This window comes from Castor canadensis, chromosome 8 (assembly GCF_047511655.1).
Source record: "Castor canadensis chromosome 8, mCasCan1.hap1v2, whole genome shotgun sequence".
Lineage (NCBI taxonomy): Eukaryota > Metazoa > Chordata > Mammalia > Rodentia > Castoridae > Castor > Castor canadensis.
The window spans coordinates 45,005,527-45,029,575 of NC_133393.1; the positions used below are offsets into that span (position 1 = coordinate 45,005,527).

Consider the following 24,049-nt stretch of genomic DNA (forward strand, 5'->3'; position numbering starts at 1 on the left):
ATGCCACAGCACACAGCTAGTAGTTGAGATGGGAGTCTTAGGAACTTTTTGCCTGGGCTGGCCTTGAACTGCAGTCCCCCTGATTTCTGCCTTCCAAGTAGCTAGGATTATAAGTATAAGCCACTTGCACTTAGTTAATGACACATTTTCTGACAACAATATTTAATAACACACCCATTCCTCCTGCTACAGTTTGTGTCCCAAAGGTCCGTGTGTTAAAGGTTTGGTTGCCAGCTTGTGGTATATTGGGAGGAAGTTAGGCCAATGGGGCTGTGTTCTTGAAAGCTATTGCAACCCCATCTCCCTCCTCTTGCTACCCAGTTGCCATGAGGTGAGAAGCTTTGCTCCATCACATACTCCCTGTCTTGATCTGCTGCCTCATCATAGGCCCAAGAGCAGCAGAACCAACTGACTTGGGACTGAAACTTCTGAAATCAGGAGACTAATTAAACCTGCTCTTTATAAATTGTTTATTTTAGGTATTCTGTCACAGTGACAACTAACATAACTCCTGTACTATACCTTTTTCTGCTTTATATTATGTTCTTACCATCGTCATTGATTATACCGTATATACTATTTACTCTTAATCTTACATACATGCTTTACTATCATTCTAACCACCCAACTGAAAATTAAGTTCCGAAAGGGTAGCACCTTGTCTAACTTATTTACCTTTATCTTCTGAGCTGTGGTGTGGACCAAATCAGTGATTAGCATCTATTGATTGGCTCGTGCTACTGGCATCAAACGTGTATCACTTTTTTGTTGCTGTTTTACCAATGTATCCTATGTCTACTTCTTTATCTTTAAGAAACAGCAGAGGAGAAAGACCTGGAAAAGGAGAAATGTAGGACAATCCTCACCAGGCTGCTGCTCAGTCACAGCAGCGGGTCCACACTTTGCGGGTAGACTGATTAACAAATACACAGCATAAAAATAAAGGTTTTAGGGTGGTAGTCAGAGAAGCAGTAGTTGAGAGTTGGAACATCTGAATTCTAGTCATTGCCCAATTACTAAAGTGTATTTTTGTGTAGGCAAAATACAAATTAACCTGTCTAGGCTTCTGTTTTTTTCTACACCTATGTGATTTGGACTAGCTACTTTTAAAAGTGCCCTTTTAAGCTATATTTATGTAATTGCCAGTTTTAAAACTAAAGAAATTCTTCCCCTTTTCTTGTGCTGGAGAAAAACTACCTTACTTGATACCTTACTTTATGGATATACCACACAGTACTTGCTCTTGATATCATGAGAATCATAAGTAACGTACATACGAGAACTCCCTCATGTGGACATTAGATCAAGGGCAAACACAACAAGGAGACTGGACCTTGATCACATGATAAAGCGAGAGCACACAAGGGAGGTATGGGGATAGGTAAGAAACCCAAAAAACTAGATAACATTTGTTGCCTTCAACGCAGAGAAACTAAAGCAGATACTTTAAAGCGTCAGAGGCCAATAGGAGAAGGGGACCAGGAACTAGAGAAAAGGTTAGTTCGAGAAGAATTAATTTAGAATGTAACACATATGTACAGGAAAGCAATGTGAGTCAACTCCCTGTATAGCTATCCTTATCTCAACCAGCAAAAACGCTTGGTCCTTCCTATTATTGCTTATATTCTCTCTTCAACAAAATTAGAGATAAGGGCAAAAGAGTTTCTGCCTGGTAGAGAGGGGGTGGGAGGAGGGGGCGGAGGGAATGGGAGAGGGCAGGGGGAAGGGGGGAAAAGGACCCAAACACTGTATGTACATATGAATAAAAGAAATCAAAAAAATAAGTAACATACATTTGTGTTCTATAAAGCTCAAAGACCAAAGATGTCATATGATAACACGCTGTGTCCTTAGCAATTTATATTTGCCTTCGAGATCTCATTGCCTGGCATTTATTTATAACCCAACCTGCAATATGTTTTTCTTCATCTCAAATAAGGGCTCAATTTTAAATTAACCTAATGTAAACTTTGGCTCTCAAGCTCACATTAAATAGCCTGATAACTTTTTTATAAGTTTCTAAAATAAGCCATTTCTTTTATGCATAGCACAAATTAAATTCCTATCAAAGCTGCTTCAGAAATAAAGGAATCTTTCCACCATCATATTTAATTTCTTCATATCTTGTGCTCATTAAATTCAGAAGTTAATAGCACATAAATAAAACATGGCTTTTAATTCATGAATTGCATGTTGAGTGCATGTATTTAAAGGCAGAGATGAAAAAATTGAGAAAAACCTGGTAAACCAAGAATGTAAATCCAGTCTTGTGCAGCTGAATAACTGGCAATTTCGGTGCTTTTATTTTAAAACAAATTATAATATCATACAGTCTTTGTGTTATGAAATTATTTTAATGTGATGGCCAGTGTTTCCTTCCTTTTTTGTCTTAAAGTATGTTAAGAAATATGTTTCCTTTCATCAGCGGCTTATGCATAGTGATGAGACACCTCGCGCAGATGCTGCGAAACTCTATCGGATGTTTGTGAGAACCAAGCAACCAGGAGTTGTTGGTGTGGCCCTCACAGTTTTACTCTACATCCTGCTGTTTATCTTGTCTTCTTCGATTTTATATTTGTACTGTCTCAGGTAAGGTGTTTGCATTATTTTGTGCTTCAGAATGTTCAGCCCACCAGGCTTCTTGTTATTCATTTCAGTTATAATGTGACTAAAGAAGGACCAACTGTATGTTACTGAAATCAAATTTTCCATGGTTATATGAAACACTTGTCATGAAAACCAGTCAAATAATATTTTTCTTTTGGAGAAGTGTTTTCTCCATAGTTGAGTGTGCTAATTTTACTATGAATCATCAAATTTGTTTTTCAAAAAAAGGGACCAACAAGAATCAAAGAGTAATCCGTTAATATCCAAGAATATTCTGAGAAATTTCTTGGGAAGCTTGTCTGCAATTCTTTTGGGCTCCTTCTTCCAATTTGGTTTCTCTCCACTTCCCATGCACTGCCAAAATCACCAGCGTCCTTCAGGTGGGATCCTGAATATCGTAAAGTTTATTTTGTCAGGTCACCAATTAGCAAGAAGAGTGTGTGTGAAAAAAAAGGTAAGAATAGCAATAAGCACAAGGCATGAAAAGGGCTAGGAAGATGTTTCACGTGCTGAGTATTCGTTTTGCTGTGTCGTAGTTTTCAGTTTGATGCCTACCTCCAAAATCCAAGGTTTTCTGTCTTGGCCTTTGTTGCCTGCACTTTTGGTATCATATCCATGAGCTTACTGACAAGACTGATGTCATGAAGATTTCCCTCATCTTTTCTTCTAGTCTCATATTTTCAGTCCTTATGCATCAATCTACAATCCATTTTGAGTTGATTTTTGTGTATGATGTAAAATAGGGTTCAATTTAATTATTTTGCATGTGACTACCCAATTTTCCCAACATTACTTGCTAAACCGTTTCGCTGTTATGTAGTCTTACCACCCATGTTGAAGATAAACTGAATGCATAGATATGGATTCATTTCTGGGCCTTCTCTTTTATTCCATTGGGCTATGCTTGTCTTTATGCTTATACTACAGTGTTTTAGATACTGCAGTTTCGTCATATAATCCATCAATTCTACTTCTGGGTATTTACCCAAAAGAACAGAAATCAGAATTTCAAGGAGATGCTAACCTTGCCATGTTCATTGCAGTACTCCTCACAATAGTCAAGAAGTGGAAACAACAAAAATATCCATTAACAAGTGACTGAATAATGAAGTCATACAAACATTGGAATATTTCAGCCATAAAAAGAAAGAAATCCTGCAATATTCAACAATGTGAATGAACCATGAGTCCATTATGCTAAGTGAAATCAGTCAGAATCATGTAAAATACACATGGTTCTGCTTAGGTGAGATCTTTAAAATAGTCCACATCATAGCAACAGTGAATAGAATGGTGGTTTCCAGGGACTGAGGGAAGGGTAAAATAGGAAACTGCCATTCAGCAGGTATGAAATTTCAGATGATTAAGTTGTAGAGATTTATTATATAAAATTGTGCCATACAGGTTACAGTATTGTACTGTGCACTTAAAAACTAAGACAGTAGATCTCATGTTAAATGTTCTCATGATTTTAAACAAGTACTAGGAAAAGGGTAGCATAGAGACCTTAGGAAGCATAGAGAACAGGAACTAACCTAGTACTGCAGGAATTGAGGAAGCAACAATGACTTCAGGGTAAATATAATGCTTGAGAAATCTTTGAAAGTTTAATGTAATTTAGCCAGAAGAAAAATAGAGATAAGCGTATTTCCAGGTAATATGTATAAAACCATATAGTCTTGAGAAACTATCATATACAACATTTGACAAATTAAAAGTATTCTGATGTTGGTTGGAGTTTAGCATATGGAGAGATGGCAGTTGGCTGAGATGAGGTTAGAAATGTGGTCAAAGACTTGATTATCCAGTTTAAGAGCTTGGAAGCTTGGATTTATTTTAAAGGTAAAATAGACATTGAAAGATCTTAATGATTTTACTTTTGGGAAGCTCACTCACCTAGTAGAAATGAAGGTAGATTTAATAGGGTCTGGGCTGGAAGCAGGAAAATCTAGTTAGAAAGCCACTTTGGTGGTCTAGGCAAGAACTGTCACAAACCTTAACTAGAGAATGACACTGGAAGTGGAAAATTGAAGTATATTTAAGAAAGAGTGAAGGGAAAGAACAGAACCTGTGACCTGCTTGGAAATTGAAGGTGAAGGAAAAGATGCCATTTAATACAAACAGGTTTTAGAGCTGGGCAGATGGGACATGGCTGTAGCTCCAAGACAGGATTCAACAAAAAGTAAATATTTATACAAGATAGAGGATGAGTTAAACTTCCATTCAGATCAACTTTGAGATATCTTTGATAGTTCTAGGGGATAATATGTCAGAAGAAGTTGGATAGAGAAAGGTATATTTCAGGGAAATTAACTCAAACTATGGACATATGGAGTTGAAGACTTGAGTTTTATTGCTTTGTAGGATAGAGGCTAAACTGCAGAGGGTTAACTGAGCACAGGATGAGAACAAAGGGTCAGTACTTATTTTTCTTTTCTCACAGAACTATGAATAAACGGAAAGGGTTAGAAAAAGATATCTTAAACAGAGTGGTTTTTAAATATGGGTGTGGTTCAAATCTATTTCTATGCAGAGATGGAAATTCTATAGAAAAGAGAACTATTGAAAATGCCTAATGTACAGTGGATAATTGAGTGACTGAGGTCTCTGAAGACACAAGGTAGAACATGAACAGAGATAATCTTGCATTTTGGAGAAAAACTGTGTCTCTTGATGTGACAGGGAAAGAGGCTGGGGCAAATGCAAATACTTGGAGGTTTGTGTTGGAGTATGGAGGGAGTTCACATATGATAGTCATTATTTGAGGAGGTGAGCTCATTCCTCAGGTCTCCCTTCAGTAGACTGATCATTCTCTGATATAGCCCTTGAATCACTAACACAGCTATAATGAAAGTGCCCAATTCTCCAGAGGGATGTGTACTGTTCAGGGCCAGGCTTGGTTTATATTTTGTCGTGTCGTAAGTACTCTATGTCATCTTTCCAGGGCACTTACTTCCCTGGGGAAAGGAAGTCTTCCCTGATCATTCAGTTTACATTTGGCTACTCTCTTGTACTATAGCCCTAGGCAAAGTTGTTCATTTGCTAGATTCTACATATTTTCTTATATGACATGGTAAAAATAACACATATGTATAGATTTATAAGCAGGTCCACATGAATAACCACTGTATTATTTTAAATGACTAGATTTTCCCAGAAAAATTAACAAAATAAAATCATAGGTCACATAGTTTAGACATTTGCAAGCAAAAATTATCAGATAATATTGTATATAATTTATTCTCACATTAATGCATCTTTTCTTATTTAAAATAAAATGAATGTTTATAGTCAGATGATTCATTGTGTGAAAGCTTCATTTTAATTATCCAGATTACTTAATAAAGTACGAAAAAGAAAGCACAGAATTTATGCTACCAAATTATTACCTTTTGCCACCTAAATGAAATAAGTGTTTGCTGTAAGATAGAACAGAAAGACTGCCCCATGGGGAGTGTAGATAGGAGTCGGATGCTCAATACTGGATGGAGAATGATTGAGGTAAAAGCCATGATGGATGGAGTATCTGGACATCATAGAGATTAACCTGGACAAACTCAGCTTAACCACATTTATACACTTACTCCTTATTGTCCTCCACGCTTAACCTGGCCTAACAGAACTGGACACAGTCAGTCATCCTAAGCAGAGTTTTGCTTGTATTTTAGAGGTAGGTGCTCTTAAGATAGTTTTTTTCTTGATAGTAACAGAGTTATAGTCATCTCCCACAGAGAAATACCTGTATATTCCATATGAATAAATAAGTCACTGCAATGCACCTGCTGAAAAATCTTGCCTTACCACTTGGCAAAGTATTTTCCCTGCAAAGGCATAATGCCGAGTAGACCAGCTCTGTGAAGAAGGCACTGTCGAGAACAGATGTCTGTGCAGGGTCTTGCTCTGGTTCAACAACAGTAAAGAGAGAAATCAGAAGACATTTTCCTGGTGAAAAGTGCCAATGGAGATTCATGCATATTGACCCACCTTAGTCAAAATGTTAAGGGATGATTCTAAGTCTTTCCGGGCCTTTGGGTGAGTGCTGTCAGCACCGTGGCAACACCGTAGCTGGGATTACGGGAACACAAGGAGATTAAGTGTGCTGTGCTGGCTGTGCATAGGGAGTTCTGTTTAGCTGTCGGTATTGTAAGTTCGACATTATAGGGACTGGTTGTGCAATCCCAAGGCTGGACCCTGTTGAGGTTGGCTGTTTTCCTCCAAGAACCTGAGTGATGCCTTACTGAAGGAATTCTACCACAAAAGCTCCCACTCCTTGTACTTCTGATAGTCAAATTGACTAGAACACCAGTTCCTTGCCTCTTTGCAAGGCTTTTAGAATTGGCACAATTATTTGGACTTGATTATATAGTTTTTGAAAAAGCATTAATATTTTAAAAGATTTTTTCCTTATTCTAGAAAGAATGCATGTTATTTAGGAAAAATTGAAGCTGTAGAAAAGAATAAAAAATAAATTTAAAAAATTGGTAATCTCACCATCTACACAAAACATTGTTAACCTTTTGGTAAATTTATTTCAGTCTTTCTCCCATGTGTCTTTAGCTTTATAAAGTGTTGATTTTCAGCTTAATGTAATATGATAAATATTTTTCTATTCTTTACTAACTTCATGAACATTTAATACCTATACAATATTTTATGCTGTATAAACAGTGTGTACTAATATAAACATTTTCTTACTGCTAGACAATAGATTGTTTCACATTTTTGTGCTTCTTATGAATAATTCTGTTGAATATCTTAAGGCACAAGGTCTAATTCACATTTAAAATTACTCTTTTAATATGATCCTAGAGATACACACATATTGTTCAGAAAGCAGAATATTTCTAACACTTGAGAACTGTTCTAAAATTATTTTCTGTGAAGACTCATGGATTTATACTTCTGTCTGTAGTAGTAGATGAGGAGACGACCAAACTATATTCACATCAGATGCTAACTCTTAAATCTAACAGAAGAAAGGGAATTCCATCCTCTAAATGTGCATTGCTTTACTAGTTCCTAAATACTCTTAAACCATACTTATTACTCTTTTACATTCCTGTTTTGTAAATTGTCTTTTAAGTATCCATTTTGCCTTTCTATAAATCATTCAAATGTTACTGTATATGTATGTGTATATACATATATATAATATATGCAAACAGTTTTTATCTTAATTTTAGCAGATATTTTCTCCATTTCCTAATTACCCTTTATTTTATTATTCTATTTTGGCAGTACTGAGGTTTGAACTCAGGGTCTTACACTTGCTTGGCAGTTGCTTTACTACTTGAGTTAATACTTTCACCAGCCTTCCTGGTGATAATTATTTTTGTGATAGGATCTTACCTTTTGCTTGACCAGACTAGACTAGGATCTTCTGATCAGGTGGGAATTGCATACCACAATGTCCATTCATTGATTGGAGATGGGGTCTCACAAACATTTTGCCTGATCTGACCTCAAACTATGGTCCTCCCAATCTCTGCCTCCCAAGTAGCTAGGATTACAAACTTGACCCACTGCAGCCTGTTAAATTTGTTTTTAATTTTTAAAAATATATATTTAAGATTTACATATGGACTTTTTGTATTATTTTATAACTTATTTAAATAATACAATTTGTAAAAAAATCTTCATTTTGAGATTTTATAATTATTTTTTTGTATTTTATAAATTTTTAATTTAATTTTTAAAGCCATGAATAGTCTATTTGATGTGGCTATATCTAAAAGGAACATCTCTTTATCTGTTACTTTACTAGTCTGTTGCTTAAGTTGATGTAATCTTGAGATATCATTTGTTTTACTCTTTTATTCTTTTTGGATTATAAAAGGCAATTTAAATTCATCACTTTATGTTTTTAGTGTGATAGACAAAGTGAACTTCTTTTTTCTAGAGCTTCTTTTGTGTTTTTTTTTTTTTGGTTTTTTTCATATTTTTTTTCTTTTATTATTCATATGTGCATACAAGGCTTGGGTCATTTCTTCCCCCTGCCCCCACCCCCTCCCTTACCACCCACTCCACCCCCTCTCTCTCCCCCCCACCCCCTCAATACCCCAAAAACTATTTTGCCCTTATTTCTAATTTTGTTGTAGAGAGAGTATAAGCAATACTAGGAAGGAACAAGGGTTTTTGCTGGTTGAGATAAGGATAGCTATACAGGGCATTGACTCACATTGATTTCCTGTGCGTGGGTGTTACCTTCTAGGCTAATTCTTTTTGATCTAACCTTTTCTCTAGTTCCTGGTCCCCTTTTCCTATTGGCCTCAGTTGCTTTAAGGTATCTGCTTTAGTTTCTCTGCGTTAAGGGCAACAAATGCTAGCTAGTTTTTTAGGTGTCTTACCTATCCTCACCCCTCCCTTGTGTGCTCTCGCTTTTATCATGTGCTCAAAGTCCAATCCCATTGTTGTGTTTGCCCTTGATCTAATGTCCACATATGAGGGAGAACATACGATTTTTGGTCTTTTGGGCCAGGCTAACCTCACTCAGAATGATGTTCTCCAATTCCATCCATTTACCAGCAAATGATAACATTTCGTTCTTCTTCATGGCTGCATAAAATTCCATTGTGTATAGATACCACATTTTCTTAATCCATTCATCAGTGGTGGGGCATCTTGGCTGTTTCCATAACTTGGCTATTGTGAATAGTGCTGCAATAAACAAGGGTGTGCAGGTGCTTCTGGAGTAACCTGTGTCACAGTCTTTTGGGTATATCCCCAAGAGTGGTATTGCTGGATCAAATGGTAGATCGATGTCTAGCTTTTTAAGTAGCCTCCAAATTTTTTTCCAAAGTGGTTGTACTAGTTTACATTCCCACCAACAGTGTAAGGGGGTTCCTTTTTCCCCCCCATCCTCGCCAACACCTGTTGTTGGTGGTGTTGCTGATGATGGCTATTCTAACAGGGGTGAGGTGGAATCTTAGTGTGGTTTTAATTTGCATTTCCTTTATTGCTAGAGATGGTGAGCATTTTTTCATGTGTTTTTTGGCCATTTGAATTTCTTTTTTTTGAGAAAGTTCTATTTAGTTCACTTGCCCATTACTTTATTGGTTCATTAGTTTTGGGAGAATTTAGTTTTTTAAGGTCCCTATATATTCTGGTTATCAGTCCTTTGTCTGATGTGTAGCTGGCAAATATTTTCTCCCACTCTGTGGGTGTTCTCTTCAGTTTAGAGACCATTTCTTTTGATGAACAGAAGCTTTTTAGTTTTATGAGGTCCCATTTATCTAGACTATCTCTTAGTTGCTGTGCTGCTGGGGTTTCGTTGAGAAAGTTCTTACCTATACCTACTAATTCCAGAGTATTTCCTACACTTTCCTGTATCAACTGTAGAGTTTTTGGTTTGATATTAAGATCCTTGATCCATTTTGAGTTAATCTTGGTATAGGGTGATATACATGGATCTAGTTTCAGTTTTTTGCAGACTGCTAACCAGTTTTCCCAGCAGTTTTTGTTGAAGAGGCTGCTATTTCTCCATCGTATATTTTTAGCTCTTTTGTCAAAGACAAGTTGCTTATAGTTGTGTGGCTTCATATCTGGGTCCTCTATTCTGTTCCACTGGTCTTCATGTCTGTTTTTGTGCCAGTACCATGCTGTTTTTATTGTTATTGCTTTGTAATATAGTTTGAAGTCAGGTATTGTGATACCTCCTGCATTGTTCTTTTGACTGAGTATTGCCTTGGCTGTTCGTGGCCTCTTGTGTTTCCATATAAATTTAACAGTAGATTTTTCAATCTCTTTAATGAATGTCATTGGAATTCTGATGGGAATTGCATTAAACATGTAGATTACTTTTGGGAGTATCGACATTTTTACTATGTTGATTCTACCAATCCATGAGCATGGGAGATCTCTCCACTTTCTATAGTCTTCCTCAATCTCTTTCTTCAGAAGTGTATAGTTTTCCTTGTAGAGGTCTTTCACATCTTTTGTTAGGTTTACACCTAGGTATTTGATTTTTTTTGAGGCTATTGTAAATGGAATTGTTTTCATACATTCTTTTTCCTTTTGCTCATTGTTAGTGTATAGAAATGCTAATGATTTTTCTATGTTGATTTTATATTCTACCTTGCTATAGCTATTGATGATGTCTAGAAGCTTCTGAGTAGAATTTTTTGGGTATTTAAGGTATAGGATCATGTCATCTGCAAATAGGGATATTTTGACAGTTTCTTTACCTATTTGTATTCCTTTTATTCCTTCTTCTTGCCTAATTGTAGAGCTTCTTTTGTGAAGTTTATTTTTTTTTTATTAAACATTTGTAAATGGCCTTTTATACAGTAACACTGTGAGGTCCATAAATGACTGGGAATGTTTGGCCTCATAGCATTCTTCCAAATAAAGCCACAGCTGATAGCATGTAAGTAGTTTAATTATAAATCCCTTATCTGAATAGTACCAAAGATCTACAGGCTGTTTACATATTTTTATAATATGCTGAGGATGAGATATCACCATTTAAATATCAGTTACATTTGTTTAAGCGTCTATATTCCTGGAAGCTGTACACAAATTCAAAAGATTGGTAGTCAAGTTAGTTAGTTTTGGGGGGTGCTTCTGTCTTCTTAATCATTGTCTTAATAGTTCCAAATAGCCTTATAAGTTTTAGCTGCTGTCATTTAGGAAAATTAATTTAGATTTAAATAATTTAAAGATAAGTTTTGATGAGAATATTATGGACATATCCATTGTCTAAGGAATGTGTATGAGATAATCAAAGACTCTCTACCTTCCCAATCAATCTTCCTTACAATGTTACTTAGTAAAGACAAAATGTAATTTAGCATGTTGAGGAAAACATTCTAAATTTTATGCAATTAACATACCTCTAAACAATTTTCATGTCCTGAAATCATCACCTGGTTTATAACCACTCTGTGCCCTAACAGGCAGAAATGGAGTATACACATTGTGACATAATTACATAGTATTAGACCTAATTATTTTTGGTGGCACTGAGGTTTGAACTCAGGGCTTTCTGCTTTCTAGACAGGTGCTTCTCTTACATCATAGCTCCAGTACTTTTTGCTGTGATTATTTTGCAGGTAGGGTCTTGTTTTGTTTGCCCTGGCCAGCCTGGACCATGAGCCTCCTGATTTACACTTCCTGCTGTAGCTGAGATGACAGGCATGCACCACCATGTTCAGCTTTTATCCATTGAGATGCGGTCTTGCAAAGTTGCTTTTGCTTGGGCTGGCCTGGAACCACAACCCTCTCGATCTCAGCCTCCCATTTAGCTTGGGATGGCAGATGCACTCCAGAGATAATAGGGCTTATTTTAAAGGTTTAGATTTTTGTCAGTTCCAGGGACCTGACTGATTGTCAGAGACATGGCTCATTGCTGGGTGTCCATATACTCAGTGTTTCCCCATCTACTCCTTAGACCCCAGCTCCTCTGTGGACAGTTGAGCCGAGTTGTATGCTGACTCTTCTGTCTTTTCTAAGCAGAGAGAGTGTTTTGTTTCTGCCCACTTATCTCCATATATAGTTGCAAGAGGCTGAGAGAAAAACTGAACAGCCCTTGACATGATGGTTTTTCTCTCATAAAGACAAAATAAAAGCTGTCAGTTAAAACCTACCAGGAATAGGTCACTTCATGAATTGAGTTTTGGTAAATTACCCTGCTTCTAATATCTCTAGGATTAACAACACAAAACAAAATAATCTGCAGGAACTTCTGCTTTCATCCCAGGTATATAGAAAACAGGGCTTGTGAGTTTTGCTAAGCAGGTGTCAAGAAGATATGAGTACCTGGATAAAAAGACAAGGTGCAGATAATCTGCCAGCACAGCCCAAATCCCTGGCTTGAGCTTGTTTTAGGTCACTGGAGTGAGAGGTTTCCCTTTTCCCTTTACACAAATACTTGCATCTTACATAAATAGTTGAATCTTCATTAACTAGCACCACTCTGCACTCCTCCCAATCTGTGTTTTATATAACTCTGAAAAGCCTCCTGAAGAATTTTTATCATCCTTACCACTAAAACAATTGGACAAATCAATACCAAACAAATAGAACAAATACTTTCGTTTGTTGCCACAAACTATGGAGGAATACATGTGAATAAAACTAATGAATTGGACTCTCTGCATCTTGTATTTTGATATTATATAAGTATTCAAATTAAAATGAAAAGAAATATTGTTGCAAGATAACATGAAACTTGGACTGAGGGCAAGGCTGTTGACCCTTTTGCCCTCTGTAATTTAACAAAGTGCCTGGAATACAACAAATATTGTATTCCATATTGTATCCATGTATGCAAGCATGGATAAATAAATGAATAAATTTGCTTAGGTAGTGAAGATACATCTTCCATTTCAAATACAGGATACATGTTCAAATGACCACTTTTCCCCAGTGTTCTTTTTTTCCCCATTTTAAACTCTCAGCTGGAATATATGAAGTGTGGAAAGTATATATACAACTCTCATGTAGGTTAGTTTGCTTTATAAACGTACTCAAAATCAGTTTTTAGCTTGACAATTTTGTCAATATTCAACTTAAAAAAGTCAGTTCAATATTGAAGGAGATGTCTAACGGTGTCCAAACAGTGCTGGCAGTGGGGAATACAGAAACATTTACTTAATGTACTTTAAAAATGCAAAGAACCCAGGAATGTGATAACCATCTCATAGATACCAAATGAAATTCCCTAACTCCCTTCTTGACAATCCTCTGCTCTGACTTGGTATATCAAGTCTCAATTCTACTATCTTCAGCTCTGTCCTCTGCCTCCCTGCCCAAATAGTCTTTTCTCTCTAATGATCTGCTAAGTAGGTTAATATCAGGTATGCTTAGGTGCTCAGAACTGCAAATAGGTTCCTAGTGATCATGGTCACACCTGCAAAGGAGTTGTCATCCTGCAACTGAAGGAAGAGAGAAGGTTCCTGTGCTGTTAGGTTGGCTCAGTGCTTGAACATCAATCATTGGTCTCTTTGCCCTTGGCCTTGATCATTTGTCAGCACTGTGCTTTCTCAGTGGCTAAGACCTCACGGATGAATTCAGTTTGAGAAAGTGCTGCCACACTTCTCTTTGCAGTTTGGGTTTTGCTGGGACAGATCCTAAAAGAGATATACCTACACAATAAACTACTCTCAAAGGAGTATCATGAGCCTATCCTTCAAACTGACCCTTAGAAACAATAGAATTCTAACCTTAACCAACATAATATTAGGTCTCAGAATATTCTAAGAATCTGAAATTCCATTGTGGGCTGGAGGCATGACTCACTTGATACAACATTTGCGTAACAAGCATAATTCCCCAAGTTCAAACCCCAGCACAGCAAAAAATTTAAAAATTACATCATATACACCATGGATTGGCATGTGGGGATGACACAGAGGACTCTTACTTTATGGCATTGTTCTTGGCAATGAGTTCTTGACTGTGAAACCAAAAGTACAGAAAAAAAATCCAAAAAATATATATTGTATTACATCAAACTTGAAATTTTATATTCATGAAAGGAAATAATAAAATAAAAAGATAACATACAGAATAGGATAAAATAATTAAAAGTCATATATCTGATAAGATGATACTATTCAGAATATATAATAAATTTCTTCAACTTAGTAATGAAAAATTTAAAACTCATCAAAGGAATTGAAGAGACATTTCTCTAAAGAAAATAAAAAATGGCTCATAAGCACATGAATAGGTTCTCAAGCATCACTAACTATTAGGGAAATGCAAATCAAAACCAAGATGAGATATCACCTCATACCCAATAGAATTATCACTTTCAAAAGAACAGAAATAATAAAAAAATGCGGAGAAGTTGGCACTCTTGTCCAGTATTTGTGGGAACAGAAAATAATGGGTGGTTCACGCCTGTTATCTTAGCTACTCAGGAGACAGAGATCAAGAGAATTGTGGTTCAAAGCCAGTTGTGACAAACAGTTTTACAAGACCCTATTTCAAAAAAACCTTTCACACACAAAAATGCTGCCATTATGTAAAAGAACATAGAGGTTCCTCAAAAAATTAAAAATAGAATTACCATATGACCTATTAATCCCACTTCTGCATATATATTGCAAAGACTTGAAAGCATTGCATTTAAGAGATGTCTGCATACCCATGTTCATTTCAGCATTATTCACAATTAACCAAGAGGTGGAAATACCCAAATGTTCACTAACAGATAACTGGTTAAAGGAAATGTGATATGTACATACAATGAGATATTATGCAAACCTGAAGGGAAAGGGAATTCTGTCATGTGCTATCATTGATGAGCATCAGTTATACTATGCTATGTGAAATAAGCCCAGCAAATTCTATATCTTTCCATTCATATGAGGTATCTAAAATAGTCACAATAGACATGGAAAGAAAAACCAAGGAGTCGAGGATGATGAATTAGTGTTTAGTGGCTATGGAGTTTCAGTGTTGCACACAGATATGAATATACGTAACACCACTGAACAATACACATAAAAATGATTAATATTGTAAAAAAAATCACATTTGTGGTTAACCTTCTGGTAATGAATGAATTGGTGTGATAGTTCATTTCCTGACTTGGAGATAGGACTGGCCTGAATTCTGGCTCTGTCATTTACCAGTTACATGACCTTAGACAGTGCTTTTAGCTCCTTTATTCTGTTTCTTTATCTTTAAAAATATAGATAATAAAGTCAGGCTTAAAATTCCAAGGAATACACTTAATCTATGGAAGATTTGTATGTATTCAGTAAATACAATAAATACAAATAGTATTTCCTTAGGAAACAAATTGATTTATTTAGCCTATTTCTAGCTGAACTGTAACTTTGACAAGTATTTTTAGTTCTAAAATTTAGTTTTTCAAAGTAAATCTAAATTTAACAATTTAGAACTTTTAATTAATGTTGACAACCCCACATATACATATTCCAAAGAGACTTCAAAATTGAAATATGAAAAATAAACTTAGTCTTTTCAAATAAAAGATCTCATACAGGGTTCCCTATCTGAGTAAATGCCAATATCGCTTATATAGTATGAAGGAGGTAGGAGAGAGAGAGAAGAGAAAGAAAGAAAAACAAAGAAAGGAGGAGGAGGAGAGGGAAGGAGGAAGGGAGGAAAGAAGGAAGGAGGACAAAGGGAAGAAAGGAGAGAAGGAAGGAAACCTGGATGCTATCCTCAAATCTCCCTTCTCTGTCACCTTTCTTGTCCACTATCTCCACATTTTAGAAATTCCTGAACTGTTGGGTTTGTTCATTTAGCTGTATCTAAAAAAAAGCAATTTGCCCTGACCAATATGCCCCATCTCACCCTATCTTATTCTAGCACCAGCTGTCAAACAATCCTCTTCATACTCCTTCTTGCTCCCTTCAGTCTGTTCTCCTCACTCTTACCAGAATGATTCTTAAGCTGGAAGAGATATTACTCTTTTCTTAAACCTAGGTAAAGCCTTCCTGATGCAAGTAAGTGCCCACTGTCTTGGAGGTCCTGCTAACCTTGCCTACATCACATTACTGCAACTGTACCATCTCCCCTGTTCCCAGAACCTGATGTACAATTGGCACATGTGAATATTTGTTGACTGAGGGAATAAATCAGTGAGGAATGAATAAAAAGCATGATTGTTCCTTACAAACTTGAGATGACACAACCTCATAACTAGACACCTATCACAGTACTGTCTCTGGAAGTGGGCACTGTGTGCACATTTTTATTTTCTGAGTTTTTTCTTTTTTCTGAAATTTTGTTTCCTTTCTTCTCTCTCTTCTTCATGACTCCCTCACATTTCTGTTTTCCTCTGTTCAGTATGTTTTCAAAACAAATCCATGTGAATTTCAACTGTTATTAAGTAGAATGGTGTGTATTGAAGGATTAAAAAAAAAACTAATAAAACCTGTCTTCATATGTCATGCACCTCATTTAAAGTGTTTTGACAGTTCTGCTAAAGAATATGTAAGTTTTCACAGATAAAAAATGGAATGAATTTTAGCAATGAGATACAGGTTATACTAAGAGAAGTGTAACAATTTATTACTGTGTTCAGAGTTATTCCCGTATCATTCTCATGCATGCCAGTGAATAAATGTTTTCGGACTTGTATCAGAAGTACATTCACTACCACATGTGTAAAGTCACACAGACAAACTCAATTGAAACTTTTGGAGTCAGAAATTATTCTTATTCTTCATATAGATATTTGCATTTAGACCTATTTAAAGTTATGGATTCCATCCTTTTCATGACCCTTAAAATAGTGAAGTAGCTAAATGTTCACACTTGTCCTTTTTAGTTTTAAAAGAAATGTCACATACTAGGTTTCTGTAAATGACCCACATTCAGATGTGAACCAAACATAATAGCTTCTGCCACTCACCAAGCAATGAATTGCTGCAAATGTAGGACACAGGGCAGAGGACTTGGTAAATTGCTTTGTTTCATTGGCCATCGTCAGAACCTGTGGCATAATATGTGACCTATTTCTACAAACAGTAATGCCTAAGGCTTTGCAGACAGGTGGAGTGTAGTTTCTCTTTAATTACATTTTGAAGAAATAATTTAAAAATACAAAATTTTCAGACATATTGAATAATAATTATACTTTTAAAGAAAATCCAAATTTGTAACCATCACCAACTAATATTGTGATGTTCAATACAATATTGTAAAATTTTAGCTTTTAATTAAAGTCTCAAACCCACAAAAATTGCAAGAAGAGTACAATAAGTTGTATGTCCCTCTCCTTGATTCATTAATTATTAAAATTTTTTTTATATTTTCTTTTACTCTTCTCTCACCTAATATTTTCCAATATCTTCAACTTTATATAATTCAATTTGATATTCATATATACACACAACCAAATAATGGCAAGTGACTAAAAATGTGTGTTCTGGCCTACACTTTGAATATGATCTTGAAAATTCAACAATATTTTGTTGAATGACTCTCTAAGATTGTATATATAGAAAAAATAGGATTTTTTTGCTTTTTCATCAATGTCACCAATATACAATTTGTTAAGGTAATTAGAACTGTTTTACATGGTTTTCTTTTTTCAGAAATTCACCAAACATTTTATTATGATCTTTAACTTTCTGAAGAAAGCCTCAATAGTGGAGTTTCGAAATACACACAAAAGCATAAAATATCCTTTTATCCCAAAGAATAATGTAATTCACTTTTAGATATGTGTTGTACTTCTAGAATAATTATGTCATCAAAAGTTATCTAATTATCAATGTTCAACTTATTTATTTTCATTTTGTATATACAATCACAGAGTGTTTTCCCCTTGTTTGTATAGACTAGCTTTATAGCGCTGTAAAATATGCTAAAAACTATCAAAGGTTGGTAAATTGACTCATTAACATCTCATCATGAAGCTTTTCATTGGAAAATGCCACCCAAAATGGCAAGAAAAAAATTTTAAGCAAAACTAAGATGCAATTAATCTTTGTACAGCTTTCCATATTCCAATGTACCATTTTGTTCTCTGTCAAAACATTTGTTAACTGTCCTGTAAATGCAGGCTTTGATTTTTACATAATTATTCTTTCACACAGAATGAAAGAGAAGTAAAAAGAAGACAGATATTTTCTGGGCAAAAGGAACAGAAGCCAGCAGAAACAGGACTGTGATTCCTAATTAATTCAAAGTTAATTGCATTGTTGATAATCTTGCACTTAAAATCTTCATATAGAAAATGTTTATGGCAGCAAATTGACAGTAATTTAACAACATTAAATCTTACCACCATTAAAAGGAAAAGATGAATGTTACATTAAACAAGCTTAAGAGAATGGTAAAGACTAGTTCTTATTTAAAACACCAACTAGTAAATCATTTGAATGTCTGACCTATAATCTTGAAGCATATCAAAAGCAGGAGGTGCATTTCAAGATGGTACCAGGTAGACTGGAGATGTAGTTCACTGGTAGGGCACTTGCAAAGAACTGAGTTTGATCCCTGGCACCACAAAAAAGTTTTCAAGATGGTGCCATGCCATATGCCCAGTCTTGGGCTGTTAGTTATATTGAATGTCAGTTTTACTTTTTTTTTTGATGTGATGAATGCAAAATTGTCAAAAAATGAAAAAGGCACAAAGATGTTTATTTGGCAATGGAAATCAAAAAATCTATTTTAGAAAAAGTTGGGATAGAGGTAGTTAAATGAAGATGCTAGCTATATCAGTTATTTTGAGTCAGCATGATAGGACAAAATGAACGTTGGCATTAGTTCTGATTTTAAATTCTGTATTTGTTATTTATAATCAGTAAGAGTGATGTTTTTAAATCATAGTGTATTAATAAAAAGTCAGGATTAAGGTAAGGCTAGAATAACACAATGGATGTGAATTAGACTGCCATTATAATGGGCAATCCATGAATTCTAGTATTGATCATCTAGACAAAAAAAAAAAAAACCTAATAATTTTGACCACTGAAAATACTTCCAGTTCTCCACTCTGAATGTGTAGAATTATCCACAGTTCTGTAGGATACTGAAATATATTAATAGTTCAATTTATAGCTCAGGCATTTGTTAAAAACTTCTGGCCAGGTATGTATCGACACTGGTGCTCGAGGGACTGTTACCAGTACAATTCTGTGCTTAAATTAGTTCCAGGTCTATGGAGAGAGACAAGAGTATGCCAGGTCTCAGAATAAATATGCTGTTCCCCCAGGGCTTTAATTTTACTCTGTGTTTTGACAAATAAAACATGGATTAAGAGTAGTATACACAATTACTCTTCTCTGTCTTTAGGGTTACTTAGTGGAAAAAGCTTACAAACATTGACCTAATTAATGTCTGTAATGCTCGTGTACATATTACTTAGCAGTATCTAAGAATTAATGGAATTTCTACCACAGGGACACTAAAATCAACTTATGGAGGAAGAAGGAATCCAAATTTAATTTTCTTTAGACAAATTCCTAACATTTGAACTAATTTAGATATTTAGAATACTATCCAATGGTGGATTATTCCTCAGTTTTCTGCAATCTGACATTTAGGATGTCAAAAAATCAGAATCATTAGGGTTATAGGAAGTAACCTCAAAAGCAACCAGTTTGTTTTTGTGGGGTATAATAATGAGTTGAGAAAATAATTAAATAAATTCTGAAATCTTAGTTATCATATAATTTCTGAAAAAGGAATGGAAAAATGAACTTAATAACTATAAATTGATAAGAGAAATATAAATTGCCTAATACTTTAGAAGAAATATAAGATTTGGCAAAAGTAAAAACAGCAAACAGATGACCTTGTCCTTAGGTTACACAATGATTCTTGGGTATTAAAAAAGTAGAACCAGCTAATAGATGACCTTGTCCATAGGTTGCACAATGACTGTTGGGTATTAGATGCATTTCAGCACATCCACAGTGAAGAAACCAAGTTCTTCATACCATATGACTTAGAGATTTCCAATCAGGAGCTCAGTTACATAGTGAAAAGAGCTGTGCAATGGAGAGGGATTAACGGTGAAAGAAGGAAGGTAAGGTGGCTTGAAGTCTACTTGTTTTTTGACTATAGAAGAAACTCCCTCAGTTAGCACATCAGCACATAAATTTTTTATGCTGTTGTCTAAGGTATTTACTATTGTATTTGCCACCAAATTTTGCAACCTGATTTTACATTGTTTCCTTTTTATTAGTCAAAAGGAGGAGAAGAGATTAGATGGTTCTTATAGTTTGATGCTATTATTTTTCAAATGTGTGTGTGTGTGTGTGTTCACATGTACTATATGACAAAACTACAGAGGGTGGTAAAGAATGCAACAGAAGCTAGTAATAGAATTTCTGCACACAGAGTGATTTTTGGCTTTAATTTAACCTTGGGTAGGCAGGAGGAAGGGAGTGTGCTCTTTTGATGGCTCTGCTGGTCAGGCCCCTGAATTCTCTTCCCTCTTTCAGAAATCTTCCTTTGAGACATTTTTTTTTTTTGGGTGATGGGGAGCTCCATTTCCTTCATCAGCTTCTTCTATCTCAGTTCCTTCCAGAGTTGTGAATCTTGTTTCTTCCTTTTCATGTTGTACTTTGTCCTTTTGTTAACTTTCTTTTAAATTTTCTTCGACATGTTGAAGATTCTCAAATATATATCTAGAGGCTATACCTCCCCGCTGTGTCCCAAAATATATAACCCAGTAGCTTTCTTGATGTCTTCAGATAGAGATGGATGGTCCAAAGATACTTAAATTCCATGATGACATCTAAACAAAATCTATTCACCACATATTGTTTAACTAATACATGAATTTTACCTATATCAAAAACTCAGCATTTGCAGTTCTGTAATCTTTGTATATAATATTTTCATCTATTCTGAATCACAATGGACCAAAACTCCAGTCCAGCCTGGACTTTCTCTTGTGTCCTAGACTTTTATTTGATCATCAGGTCTTATATAATTTACGCTCTTATTGTCTTCTGTTCTCTAATTCATTTGTTACAGCATAGATCCAGTCCTTCAATATTCAACTGCTAAGGAACAAATAGTACTTGGTTAACTACTCTCTCTATACTCAGACTGAATGTGGTTGCCCCACCTTCATGCTGTGGATGAATTAATTCTGCACTCTTGTTACAGTGACATTTCTACCATGTAAATGTGACCCTGCATTCCTCTGTCATAATCCCTTCAGTAATTTTCATTGCCTGGAGAACAAAAACCAAAATTCTTACTACTGCATAACTGCATTTGCAGTGATTCTTTCCTACATTGTCAGTCACACCTCCTGTGTCCCCATTTCCTCCCAGCAATTCCTGCTCAAAACACATCTTTTCAAAAATAGGAATATAACCTACTATATTGATACTGGGTTTTGATCTTGAGTTCGTGGATGATTGGAAACACTGTACCAGTAGTTAAGAGTTAAAGCAAGCACAAAGTACTTTCTTGAAAGGATAGCAAATTTCCCTGCACCGAAGGGGCTTAGCGTAGCTGGAATCTAAGAGTGATATAGGGCTCTTCCTGGCGTAGGTCCAACTATTCTACCTTGAAATTATATTTGTGATTGGTTGGCACCTAATCAACTTCTCACTGAACCTGGCCAGTTGCCCATTCACCTCCTTAACAAACAGAACATTTCAAGGTCTGGTCAGACCATCCTGGCTTTGGAGCCCACTTTGCAGCTGCATTTTGTTATTTTGGTGAGTCTTGTTACTTCTGTGAGAAACCTGTTGTTTTGCACACCCCTTTAGATGTCTGCTTCTAAAGTGTCTCCCTCACCCAAAATGGAATCACCTCTGTCATTGCTTCCTTTACAATATAAATAGTTTTTCTAAACATGTCATTTTTTTTCTCATTCCAGTGCATTGCTCTATTTGGTGGGCCCCTCCAACTCCTCCTATACAACTTGACCAACTGATTCACCTCCAGGGTTCAGCTCAAGTGCCTTCTCTGTGGACTCAACACATACAGGACCACTTGCTTTCTATTAAAAAAAGGAGTCTTTTATCTGACTCTTCTAGCATCTCACACATAATTTGAGAATTACCTGGTCATATGTTCCCCTTTCTTTTGGACCAAAATCTCCTTGTAGAATAAAGAGATTTCTCCATCTTTATGTCCTCAGTCTCTGACAGAGTCTCTGAAATATAGCATCTACTCATCAGCTATTTGTTCAACAAATAAAGGATGGATGCGTGAATGGTTGAATAATTAAACATAATTAATTTGCCCAAAGAGTGAACACATAATGTACTTCACCCAATTTCCTACCTGACAGAAACTTAAACATCAATTCTTTAGAAAATTTCATATAGCTTCTCTCTACTCAATATGCCTTGAATTCTGTGTAGTGTATAGTTAATATAACAGTACTGCAGACATTAACAAGACCACTATCCCGGAATTGAAGCAAAGCACGCTTCACTTTACCAAATATTAATCTTGTTTATTCTTGAAAAAAATCCTTCAAAAACAGCAAGATTTTTAAAGATGCAAGATTATTCAGTTGAACAATAGTATCTAAAAGAAAAAAATAGCAAAAAAAGGTATTTGAAGATGTATTAATTCTGTTTTAGCAAGGGAGGAGGGGGAGAGAGAGAGAAACTAATGCTTAGATGTTAGGAGGAAAGTTCAAGGGTGTTGTGTACTTATTTAATATTTATGTTGCCCTTCTTTGTAAAATGACTTTGCTGACCCACGATGAGCAAGAGTAGAGATTAGGAGGAGACCTCAAACTGTTACTGTCCATTATCCTGTCTGTACACAGTCAAATAGATTAAAGAAAAAAATAATTTGATTAGATGTAATTAAACAATTTAACCAAACTCCTTGGATTTTTTTGGCTTGGATTCAGTTGGGTCATTACTAGAAAAATGATTTCTATGCTCTTTACAAAACATATAGGCAAAACATATAGACAGCCTCCTTCAAAGGCGGGAGCCACAGAGATGATTATGCAAATAATTCAAAAATCCATAGAACATCTGTTACTTCATGTTTTGAGCATTATGTTTGTTAAGCATACACAAACGCCCCCAACCTTAAATGTGTGTGAGTGTGTGTGTAGTGTGTGTGTGTGTGTGTGTGTGTGTGTATATAATATTATATATTACTTGTTTTTATGTGGATATTTACATCATGAAGCTTTTCTCTTATGATCAATTTTTGTATGTTATTCTTATGCTTCTATATTTGCTTGTTTAGTTTATTTCAATAAGGAAGCAAGGTTGCCTTGTTGAATAATTGATGCTCTAATCTCCAGCTATAATGCCAGTTTAATTGAGAACAATTACCAATAATCTAAAATGCCAAATTAACAGTTAAGTAGCCATCTTAATATAAAGGTATTTCAAATAAGTAATCTAGAATTCTTATGCTCTAAACATTTGATCTAGATTTTTGCCATAGTGTTATTAAGCACATGCTTCTCATTTTTATTATCTGGATAAAAAATTGCCCATAAATGGAGACTTTATACTTTGCTTAATTTCCTTTTATTAAATTGATAAATGCAAAAGCACAGAGCACATTTACAGTATGATGAGAATTTAGGATTATTGCATTTTATAATTTTTATATTGTTCATACATATAATTTGTCATTTGTGCAAAGACAGCCAGATGATAATTTCAAAGTACTTTCTCTATTTTTTGATAAGGAAAAGGTCACTTTCAGTAGCTAGAAAAGACATCATTCTATTAAACTAATTTGCCTACATGCAAATTTTGTCATTTTTACCTCATTAACTATTTATCATAGAGTAAAAAAATATATATTCATGAAGGGGCAGCTCACAGCCTGATGGAGCTGGAACTAATATTTTGCAACTCTAATGATTTTTTGCATCCTTAATTAGATAGCATAAGGTTGATATGATTAGGTCAGGATGTAGTGTTTTTCATTAAAATACATTTTAGAAGCTGTATTCATAATCTGCCCTTGCAATTAAATAATGAGCCTATGAATTTAATATTATCGACCCAATTATTATCCCATGCAAACGTATACCTTTAATAAATTTGTGCCG

The 24,049-nt window shown here is 35.3% G+C and overlaps 1 protein-coding gene across 1 annotated transcript in view; it reads left to right on the top strand.

Moving 5' to 3' along the window:
• The window catches only part of LOC109679565 (uncharacterized), a 370,197-nt gene that overhangs the window by 281,755 nt on the left and 64,393 nt on the right, over positions 1-24,049 (top strand). The window contains 2 exon segments of the mRNA XM_074084838.1: positions 2,426-2,589; positions 19,909-20,068. Coding sequence (XP_073940939.1) covers positions 2,426-2,589; positions 19,909-20,068 — 324 coding nt within the window.